This window comes from Mastomys coucha, unplaced genomic scaffold (assembly GCF_008632895.1).
Source record: "Mastomys coucha isolate ucsf_1 unplaced genomic scaffold, UCSF_Mcou_1 pScaffold13, whole genome shotgun sequence".
In the NCBI taxonomy this organism is placed as follows: domain Eukaryota; kingdom Metazoa; phylum Chordata; class Mammalia; order Rodentia; family Muridae; genus Mastomys; species Mastomys coucha.
In genome coordinates, this window is record NW_022196895.1 from 78,805,314 (window position 1) to 78,817,126 (window position 11,813).

At 51.3% G+C, this 11,813-nt stretch overlaps 1 protein-coding gene across 15 annotated transcripts in view; it reads left to right on the plus strand.

Annotated features, from left to right (window-relative positions):
• Positions 1-11,813, plus strand: part of Znf516 (zinc finger protein 516) — a 103,346-nt gene that overhangs the window by 41,573 nt on the left and 49,960 nt on the right. For all 15 annotated transcript variants that reach the window (XM_031366168.1, XM_031366172.1, XM_031366174.1 and 12 more), the window contains exon 2: positions 6,901-8,826. In XM_031366168.1, coding sequence (XP_031222028.1) covers positions 7,056-8,826 — 1,771 coding nt within the window. In that variant the 5' untranslated portion in view covers positions 6,901-7,055. The remainder of the gene's footprint in view (positions 1-6,900; positions 8,827-11,813) is intronic.

Consider the following 11,813-nt stretch of genomic DNA (forward strand, 5'->3'; position numbering starts at 1 on the left):
CAGGCCTTTGTTTCTCCTCCTCCTCCAGTTCGGGTTCAGACAAACATTGGGAGCAGGGTTGCTCAGGAAATGAGTGGATATCAATCAGAACACATCTCAAAATTGGCTCTCTCATTCCTTTCTCAGGGTGACATTCTGATAAATAGTGTCAACTTTGCTAGTTTTGGGGAAAACAGGGAAACCATGCAGCCTTTGTTCTGTATTGGTTCCACTGGCAGGCAGAGAGCTCAGCTGGACTGTCTGTCATGAATTTCACGTCAAAATGTACGTACAAAGCAGGACAAGGCTGCAGTCAGCTGGTCAGAAAAGTATTATCTCAGATGTCAGGGAGAGCTTTGGGGGCTCCTAGTGAACCCTGGCTCCTTGTTCTGCCCCTCAGTGTGGGTGAGGGCTGTGTGCCCAGGGGCAGAGGAGGGGGATTGTCTTAGGTCTTAGAGCACCCACTCCTCAAACCTGAGAAAGCACTGCTCATTTGAGCAGATTGTAAGTGTTGAGAGTTCGGGAACGATAATTTGCAAACTGTATTGCTGAGTCCCAGCTTCCCTGAGCTGGTTTGTGGAGGATGCTGGTGGGTAAGGGGCCACTGTAGGGCTGGGAGGGGTGCAGGTCCCGGGACTATGTCTGTTTCCTGTGTGCTTCTTCCTAGAGTGGCGTTTGAAGCTTGCATAGTGTCTTTGTGAGGAACTCCCAGTTCCATGCAAGCAGGAGGAATAGCAGGGCACACACCTCCCACCAGGTCCAGGGTTCTGAGTTTTGGATGAGTCTGTAGAATACCTTGAAACAGTTCATCACACATTCGATCTACAAGTATGCATGACCCAGCAGAGCTGCTCAAGGGCCACTTGATATGGAGTCCATAGTAAAGTTGGGCTTTACCGTGCCCTGATGCCGAATGTGTTGGCTCTGTATTGTGGGTGTTCATGGCCCCGGGTGAGGGCTTTTTAACTGTGCTGAGTGTCCTGGACAAAGGCGCGTTAATAGGCTCTGGGAGTGCAGCAGTCATAGCTGCATCTTAGGACTGTCCCAAGCTGCTCTTTTGTCCCTTTGAGTGGATGGAGCCAAGTACTGCTGATGTCAGTGAGCAGGTGTCTCTGCCACTCGGTTTACATCCTCTTCCCTCACCGGAAGTCACTGAACTCCTCTGAGGTGCTGCTGAGCATCTGTTCTCAGTGCTGAACGGTACAGCTCCCATGCATGCATGCATTTAAATCCACCTCACAGAGGGAAGGAAGGAAGGAGGGAAGGAGGGAGGGAGGAAGGAAGAAGGAAAGGAAGGAAAGAAGGAGGAAAGGAAGGAAGGAAGGAAGGAAGGAGGGAAGGAGGGAGAGAAGGAGGGAAGGAGGGAAGGGAGGGAGGGAAGGAAAGAGGGAGGGAGGGAGGGAGGGAAGGAGGGAGCGAGCCAGCCATGTAAGGCTTACAGCATCTCCACTACAGCAGCTTGAAGATGGGGAAATAGGGAGAGGGGGAGGGAGGGCCGGAGTCACACTTGTAGGGTTGTACATTGATCTGAGTGAATGGCAGAACTGGGTGTCGGTCCAGGTGATCTGATGTCTGTCACATCCTGTTGTCAAGCACTACCGTTCATCTCTATGTCAGAGGATGAGGTGTGTCAGGAAGGCTGTCCCGGGGCATCAGGTAGGATAGTTTCACTCCTGGGCCAGGTATTCGGGGACTAGGTGCAGGGTACTGGGGTGCAGGGCAAGGCATATCAGGGGTCAGGTTCTTCCTTATAGACTGAGTTAAGGTGTTCTGGGCTCACAGTAAGAGCTGGAGGGGCCTATGACGACTGGAAGTCTGCGTGAGGTTGGTGGCCCTGCACCCTGGGGTGACTGTGTTGTGTGCCTTCCCTGGAGGCAGTTTCCTAGATAACTGTGCACCATACTCTGGGACAGCTTTTTGTTGGTGGTAGGGTTCAGAGTTAGCTGCGGAGATGCGTACTATCGTGGAAGATTATACTGTGATTGAAAAAAGGGGTCATGGGATTGCTCCGGTGCCCAGAGTCCAGTCACACTGGTTGGAATCCCAGATGTAGTTCCCTCATAGGAGCTTAGTAGTTCTCACAGGTGGAGCCTCACTCCATTTGGGTCTTCTGGAAACATCTCTTGGACCAGCTGGCACATGACCAGCATGCTATTTGTAACTGGAGCTTGGGGTTTGTGCCACCTTTAACCATGGAGCATCCTCTGCTCGCCTTTCCGTGCTCAGGTCCTGCCTTTCCCAGCATGCTCTGCTCTCCTGGGAGCTGAGCGCTGCTCACCATGAGCTCAGCCTCTTCTCATGGTCACTCTAGGTGGACACTTGGGGAGGACCTGATCAGTCATGGGGTGCTGGGAGTGACTCAGCCTCACGTCGTTCTGTAACTGGCCTGGAACTCAGTTGCAATGCATTGCCTTTCCCACGAACAGCTAGAGTTTCATTTTGGGGTGTTTATTCTTCCCAGCCTTAGAGTGACCCCAGGTCTAACTGTGAGTGATGCTCAGTGTGAGGGTGAGTGGGTAGTGACGTGTCTGTGCTGCGGGGTGGAGGACTCCTCAGCGAAAGGATGTGTGTTTGTTCCAGTCTGCAGAGTGTGATGCCTGGGCAGTCCCTCCTGGCTGAGTCCCTCCACTGGGTGCCCGGGGAACAGGAAAAGCCTGGGCAGTCCCTCCTGGCTGAGTCTGCTGGGTGACCAGGGAACAGCCTTCTGTGTGGGGTGTCGCATCCTAATGGTCTCAGGTCCAGGGAGAGCCATCATCCAGGTGGTAAGGAGTCAGAGGAAGCTGTTTGTGTGTGACACCTTGGTGCTGTCTGGCCTGGGCTCGGCTTGTGCTGTGTCTATGGAATTCTCTCTCAGTTCAGCCATATGCTTTCCTTTCTGTGTTTTCCCTTTCTTTGTATTCTCTTCATCCCTATCATATGCTTTTACCTAAGATGCATTCATATTTTACTTCGCCTTATTTTTAAGACTGATTATTCAGCTTTTATGAAATGAAATACACCATTTAGAAATTATACATAGCACTTCCTAAAAAGTATTCTCTGCACCTCCAGAGAAACTTAAGCACAGAGCAGAGGCCCGCTGGAAATTTATTTTAAAATTCCGAACAGCCAAAACAAATCATCAGAGCCTTGTTTGTCTAATTCTGAGTTTCATCCTTGGGAAAATTGGTACATATTATATAAAACCCTCAGTGTGTCACGTGAGCCTGCTGTCCTCACACCAGCAGAGTGCACCACTTTGGGCCGCCCCCCACCCCCCGATGCTTGTGCAGCTCTGGACTGCTAAGTCCCCCTGCCTGAGGTAGCAGGCTGGCACCTGTCGGTTTTACAAGGCTGGTTACTTGCAGGTTGAGGCACTTTAGGGGTAGCCAGATGGTCCTGACTGTTTGCTAGACCCTACTTAGTCACGGGGTACCACATGGACGCCAGCCATTGCTCATCAGATAAGGCTGTGGTAGGGAAATCATTGGAGACTGTCCTAGCCACTGTGGCCTTGGGCTTTAAGGGTCTTAAGTTTGTGTGGCTGGTTGGACACCACTGTGACTGCTTGAGCCAGCCACCAGCATCTGCAGTCAGTATCTATGGTCAGCTTTGCAAAGGGCACCTCTGATGAATAGCGGTTTGTACCTGTAGCCAGCGACGAGGACAGAGATACGTTGGTTTGGCCCCTTAGCGACCCCATGAAGATCTGTGGTGGAACAAGGCTCCAGCCTGCATTAGAGGGAGCATTGCCCAGCCTCTGGTCCGCGTGGCTAGGTCTCCATGCAGTGTTCCTTAGCTGATGGTGACTGGACTTGCCTGTGGCAACTCTTCACGTCTGCATGGCTGTTATTTTCTCTTCAGTGCTAGCCGTGCTTCCAAGTCCCGACTGGTGGGTCTCCTGGGTTTTATTTCAGGGCTTCTTACTGAGGAGGGAGGCTACTTGTGGCCCTGAGGCCCTGCCCTGGGTGAGCCCCTTCCCCTTCCTTGTTCGATCTGGTAGCCCTGGGTAGAGCTATAAGGTAGTCTGGGGGATGGCAGGGCAGAGCTTCCCCCTCCCCAACCCCTGGCTCTGGGCTGGTGAAGGCAGGTGTCCAACTCTGAGGAGTTGGGAGGGTTGGAGTCAGACTGATCATTGAGGCAGTAGGGAGGAGAGGGGTGGGCATGTGTCAGTGGGTGAGCAGAGCCACGCAGAGCTGTCTGTAGGTTCTCTGGGTACACGTGGCTCTGTTTGTTATTTCATTATATCCCCAACATGAAGGAGATGTACCAAGGGTGTGAGGTACAGAGTAATGAAGGGGCAGAGGACAAAGCTAGCTGTGTAGTGTGGTCACAGAGGTGGGATTCCACACCTTAGCCCAAACAGGCTGAACAGGTGTCTGTGGAGCACGTGCTGGTGGTGTGACACCTGCACCTGCACCTGCACCTGTACCTGCACCTGCACCTGCACCTGCAGTCTTCATGCTGCAAGTGTTCTCTTTTCCTCTAGGTGACCCGGAGGCTGCCTCTGTGGTCCCTGCTTGCCTGGGGCTATTTTCCCAAGTCTTATCTAAGGCCTTTTAATTGGTGTGCCTTTTAATTCTCTTGGATAGCTGAATGGAATGAGACACCCACTGATGGACATATATTACTAGACTGGACTCTGAAGTTAATTCAGGTTCATTCACATCCAAGATTGCATTTTTTCTTCTCCATAATTTATCACTATGTAATTCGTTGCTAATTCTTTAAATGTACGAGAATTTTATACCCTATTTTGTCTTTAAGTTATATGTACATCATTTTTCATTCATATTCTATATGTTTCTCATTTAGCATTTTCAGGTATACTAAAGTAATGTCTGGGAAAAGGTGGCGCTTCCTAGGAATCATTTGCCTTTTATATTACATCATGGTAAATAACTCTACAGCCACATAAAATGTCTTGATAAAATTGTTTAAATTGGCTTGTCCTTGAGACATGGTCAGGACCATGGTCATCTTGTAATTTAGCCTTACTTTGGGGGCCAGTAGGCTTTGGGCTCTGCGTCTGCTGTTTGGCTGTGCTGGGTGGGCCTTCTGCAGAGGAGCCTTGCGGACATTGCCTAGTTTGGCTTCCCTATGCTCGTTTAGTTGACCTAGAGACCTGTAGGGGGCGCTTGTGGCCTGCTTGTGGCCACTTAGGTTCCTGGAGACCTGTAGGGGCTTCTCCCTGCAGGCTTCCGTATGTGCCATGCCAGCAGGCTCTGGAGGGGAAAAGCCCTTCCAACAGTAGAAAGAGCTGTTCTGTAGCAGGCAGCCTTGTCCCCCCAGTCCAGCTCATGGCCCCTGCCAGCCCCGGGTGGGCTGGGTTCTCACCTCAGCTCCATGTGTGTTTCAAGGTCACTTTGAGATTTCTACCTTGTGGAGTGTTTGTGGTCATGCAGCCCTCAGAATAAATACACAGCTCCTGAGAGGATGCTGATGCTAGGAGGACCTGCCGTACCTGCCGTACCCACGGGTTTGCAGCATGGCTCCCCCTGTTGGCTGATCATTTCTTTCCTGGTTCATTATAGTGAATAAGTTCAGGGGATACCCAGAGCACACCAGGAGCTGGTACCTACGGCTCTTTAGGAAGAGAGCCTTATGTGTTTGATGAAGACAGGTGTGAGCACACTGCTAGACCACAACGAAAAACTAGGCATGTAGCTTCTTTGTGTTTTGTAAAATTCTGCACATGTGAATTCTCATTCTCCCCCCATCTCTGTGTGTGTGTGTGTGTGTGTGTGTGTGTGTGTGTGTCTGTCTGTCTGGTTTTTTTTTTCTGTTTTTTTTTTTTTTTTCGAGACAGGGTTTCTCCATGTAGCCCTGGCTATCCTGGAACTCACTCTGTAGGCCAGGCTGTCCTCGAACTCAGAAATCCACCTGCCTCTGCCTCCCAAGTGCTGGGATTAAAGGTGTGTGTTACTACTGCCTGGCCTGTCTGTCTATTTAAGCATCATATCCTGCTCTGCATTGGACATAAGCATTTTGGCTGTCAGGGTTGAGTGGGCTGTCATGTAGTGGGTAGGACCCAGGGAGAACCTGCCTGTTCTTCTCTGGTGGGTGGATAGGAGTGGATTTGGGCTGGTCATAATCTATGATGCTGTGTAGACTCAGCAAGGCTCAGGCACTATTTTTTGGACATTGTTAGGATAGGTTTGACTCTGACCCATGAGGACACAGTGAAATAGGAAGGGGAACCACAGGACCTTGTGATTAAAGGCATCCTTCCTGGGGTCAGGACTCGGTCCTGTAGCTGGAGCTTGGGGTCCCTTTGAGTACATATGAGCCAGGAGTCCATGTGGGAGAGAAAGTGTAGGCCAGGCCAGTTAAGTGTGGTAGCGTGGTTTGTGGCTTCTCTGTTGCCAGCACTTGTACACGTAGCCCAGACAGGGTGGCTGCCACAGAGGCTCTAGTTCTGTGGCCTCAGCCACTTGGGTATTTCCGCATTGTGTCCCTGTGTGTTCCTAAGAAGGCTTGCCTCCCCAGGGTTGAAACCAGTGGAAAACTTTTTAGCTACTGTCAGCTGTACACCTCTGAAACTCAGGGACGGTGGGCTCTGGATCCAGCCAGGCTCTGCCTCCCATCCTTGGTCTCTCTGGTATGTGTTGCCTTACATCCTCTTGTGTGGAAGCTCCTTTTCTCCATGCGCCTGTCCATAAACACGCTTCTGTAGGGTTTTATTTTTTAATTTAATTTTTTTTTAAAGATTTAAAAGGTGGAGGTGAGGTAGAAGTTACTTACTTTAGCATGAAGTATTAATTTTAATTACTGGCCTTTAAAGGGGCAAATAGCTCTGTTTGTGTTTCCATGAGTATCCTTTTCTTTTAGTTCAGACGGATTGATTTTCATGGTGGAGTACCCAGAACCTGACTACAGGCGATGCTCTGCACTCTGTTGCGTGGATGTTGTACTTACGGGGTTTCTGTCTCTCTCTTACAGGTGCTTGCTGCAGCTGCTCCATCACAGAACATGCACCTACTCATCACAAGCACCTCTCTCCTCTCTGGGCAGCAGGAACCCCTCTAAAAATGGAGAGATAAGACACTTCAGGCCCCTACGACACAAGGCTGTGCTGGGACCCCCGTATCGCCCTGATGGATCGCAGCAGAGAGGCCGAGATGGAGCTGAGGAGAGGACCCAGCCCGCCCAGGGCTGGCAGGAGCCACGAGGTGGATGGGGACAAGGCTGCCTGCCATAGCTGCTGCATCTGTGGTAAGAGCTTTCCTTTCCAGAGCTCCCTGTCACAGCACATGCGCAAGCACACGGGAGAGAAGCCCTACAAGTGTCCCTACTGTGACCACAGGGCTTCCCAGAAGGGCAACCTCAAGATTCATATCCGCAGCCACCGCACAGGGACTTTGATTCAGGGGCACGAGCCAGAGGCGGGAGAGGCGCAGCTGGGCGAGATGCGTGTCTCTGAGGGCCTGGATGGGTGTGCCAGCCCGACTAAGAGCACCTCTGCCTGCAACCGCGTGCTGAACGGGGCCGTGCCAGTGGATGGCAGCAAGATTCTGCTCCGGAGCAGCCGCAAGGAGGTGGAGGGTGGGGCCAGCGCCCAGGAAGACACGGAGGCCATGGTGCCGTGCTCCTTCTGTAAGAGCCGGTTTGAGCGCAAGAAGGACCTGGAGCTGCATGTGCATCAGGCCCACAAGCCATTCAAGTGCAGGCTGTGCAGCTATGTCACCCTGCGGGAGGAGTCTCTGCTTAGCCACATCGAGAGGGACCATATCACAGCTCAGGTGCCCAATGGCAGCGAGGCCTGTGTGGAGAATGGCAAACCTGAACTGAGCCCTGGGGAGTTTCCCTGCGAGGTGTGTGGCCAGGCCTTCAGCCAGACCTGGTTCCTGAAGGCACACATGAAGAAACACCGGGGCTCCTTTGACCACGGCTGCCACATCTGTGGCCGGAGATTCAAAGAGCCTTGGTTCCTTAAGAACCATATGAAGGCCCACGGACCCAAAGCAGGAAGCAAGAACAGACCCAAGAGTGAGCTGGATCCCATTGCCACCATCAACAATGTGGTGCAGGAGGAAGTCATTGTCGCTGGCCTGTCCCTCTATGAGGTCTGCACAAAGTGCGGGAACCTGTTTACAAACCTGGACAGCTTGAATGCCCATAACGCCATACACCGTAAAGTTGAAGCCAGCCGGATACGAGCCCCGGCTGAGGAGGGGGACACAGAGGACCCCCTGGACACTAAGCAGTTCTTCTTACAGTGCCTGAACCTGACACCATATGTGGCTGGCGATGCGTCCCCCACTGGGCAGGCTGGACGGCGGGTGGCTGAGTTGGACCCCGTCAACAGCTATCAGGCCTGGCAGCTAGCCACCAGGGGTAAGGTGGCTGAGCCGGCTGAGTACCTCAAGTACGGGACCTGGGACGAGGCCCTGGCAGGGGATGTAGCCTTTGACAAAGACAAGCGTGAGTATATACTGGTGAGCCAGGAAAAACGCAAGCGTGAACAGGACGCTCCTTCTACCCAAGCTCCCCCAAGGAAGAGGGCCAGCGTACCTGGGGACCCCATGCTTTCTGGCCACCTTGACCCCCGACCAGCCTCACGCCCCAGCCGCAGGTCTGCGACCACCACTGGCCAGGGCAAGTCCTCCGAGTGCTTCGAGTGCGGCAAGATCTTCCGCACCTACCACCAGATGGTGCTCCACTCCCGCGTGCACCGGCGTGCACGCCGCGACAGGGATCCTGAGGGAGACAGGGCAGTGCGGGCCCGTTGCGGTTCACTCAGCGAGGGTGATTCGGCTTCCCAGCCAAGCAGCCCTGGCTCAGCCTGCGCCACTGCTGACTCCCCTGGCCTGGCCGAAGAAGTGGTGGATGATAGTGGTGAAGAGGCTGTGCCTGAACACACATCAGGTGAGCAGGTGGACCTGGGTGGTTGAGGTTCAAGTACCCCGTGTAGCCCTGGAACAGCTCTGGGCCCAGCTGTCCCTGTACCCAAGCAGTCTTGGTGGAGAGACTGTGTCCTCAGGTGCTCCTGTGTTTTGATAATCTTGTCCCTATTTCTGGTTCTGGCTCACAGGCTGCGCCTTGGGCATTCTGCATCTGCGGGGTCCTGGAGGCTCCACTGCTCTAACTGATGCTGGGTCCTGGAGGCTCCACTGCTCTAACTGATGCTGGGTCCTGGAGGCTCCACTGCTCTAACTGATGCTGGGTCCTGGAGGCTCCACTGCTCTAACTGATGCTGTCCATTCCTCCTGCCTCTCCTTTTTGCTACTCAGCTGCAAATGCTCAATTAATTAATTAACCAATTAATGAGCACTTTTGCTTTCTTAAGTCTAGGGTCTCATTTGGGTGGCTGTAATCTGTTAGGAGTAAGTCTTCTAAGATGTCCTTCTGTTTCCTATGTATAACGCCAATAGACACACACTTGTGCATACTTACCATACACACAAAGGATACCACATATAAACACCAAAACACTAAAACCATACACATACTTGCGCATGTACAAACTATCACACATTCAGATAAACAGACATGCACATACACATGCACACATGTGAATATCACATGCATATATGACCACACACATTCATGGAAACATAGATAGTATGGTGGTGTAAAGAATGGCCCTCATAGGTAATATATTTGAAAGCTTGGTCATTAGCTGTGGCAGTATTAGAAAGTACTAGAAGATTTAAAAGATGTGGCCTTATTGGAGTGGGTGGAGACCCTGGGGCTGTCCCCTGCCTGTGGATCAGGATGTACAGCTCAGCTCCAGTGCCTGCTTGCGTGTCACCAAGCTCCCCACTATGATAATAATGGATTCAATCTCTGAAACCGAAAGCAAGCTCCAATTAAATGCTTTCTTCTATAAGAGTTGCTGTGATCATGGGGTCTCTCCACAACAACAGAACAGTGACCATGACAGATAACTGCAAACATACATACACACACAAACATATGTGCATATACATAAATATGCAATGGATACATGCACATATGTACACATTACATATTCAGACATACCACATACCCCAAAATACACACTTACTCTGCACAAGCACATGTGCGTACACACAAATATGAATATGCATACATCACACGGGCATAGAAACACTACACACAGACACCCCAGACACATGCATATATAAAAAACATGCATATACACAAACATGAATGTGAACACACATGCTCAAATAGACACCAAAATACACATGTATACTAGCTTACATATAGCTAAGCACACATGCATATGAACACATACACGTGTACATATTGCAACATATGCATAAATACACACATGGAGAGATTATAAACACAGAACACTTACTGATGTACAGTTATACATACCTGCATATTTAGCATGTATTGAATACATGTCATGTGCTTGTTCTTGCACAGACATGTGCAGCTGCACGTGCACACACACACACACACACTATACGTGCTCAGGTGCACACACACATGCACACACACGCACACACACATGCACACACACACATACATACACACACGTGCACACACACACGCACGCACACAGGCACGCACGCACACACACATACACACACACACACGCACGCACACAGGCACGCACGCATGCACACATACACACGCACACACGCACACACGCACACAGGCATGCACGCATGCACACATACACACGCACACACGCACACACACACTATACGTGCTCAGGTACACGCACTTTCCTCCTCCACTCTTACTGCCAGGCATCTGGGTAAACTTCGAATCTCTGTGTAGTTATAATTAATCTCTTCAGATTTAGATAACCCTTTGGGCTGAGAGACCGTTAATTGGAACAGATTTCTTTTCAAACAGCAGCCATGAAAATGTTTCCAGATGCCTGCCTTGACGTGTCATGAGTTTCCCATTTTAAAGATAAACTTTAAGCATTTTGCTGGTGCCTTTGTTATTTTGCCTTGGGCAGTTGCAGTGAGGAAAGGTGGGGCTTAAGGTGTGGGCCTTAAGGTGTGAGCCTGTGGCTGCACATGGCCAGCAGGCGTTCTTGTCTGGCGGCTGCTGGGCACGGTGGCTTTTACTTGAGGCGGGGTGCCTATAGGCAGAGGAGGGCACCGCAGGGCTGTTGTGTCTGCAGTGAGGAAGAAACAAGCAGAGAGACAAGTGCTGCTTCTGGGGCCCAAGTGAGTCTGACAGACCTGCATAGCGTGCTACCTGGTCACGCTGCTGCACTTAGGTGCAAAGGCATCAAAACTGGGCACACAGGCATTCCCCCAGGCCTTTGGGAATTCCGTACGGAGTCTTAGCACCCTCAGGGCCCAGGGAACCAGCCGCATGCTGCCCGTGCTGCCCGTCACTCATCTTAGGGGCTGGGTCAGGGGCGGTTCCTTGCTGAAGCCCTTCGACATTCTTTTAGCAGCTTAAGGTGCAAAGCCTGGTGAGCCCCCACTGACCTTGCTGAACCTTAACCACCTCCCTCTGTACACGTACGTATTTACTGACAGCGTTCTGACACCGGTTATTTTGTTATGTGCGTGTCTGCTAAAGTGTTAGGGGAGCACTGGGTCTTCTTTCCACTCTGAGGAGTTTTTTTGTTTTTTGTTTTTTTGCTTTTGTAGTATTAAAGATTGAACCCATGTCCTTTCATAGTGTGAGGTAAGCTCTCTTCTAGTGATCAACACTGCAGTGTCTTGGACTCACTCTGGAGCACAAGCTGGCTTTAAAATTTTAATTCTCCTGCCTCAGTCTCCCACGTAGCTGAGATTACAGGCCTTCACCACCTGGTCCAGCAGAGAGGGAAGTGTCTGAGTGTTGCCCCATCCATGAGCGTTGCCCCATCCATGAGCATTACCCCATCCATGATCATTACCCCATCCATGATCATTGCCTCATCCATGAGCGTTGCCCCATCCATGATC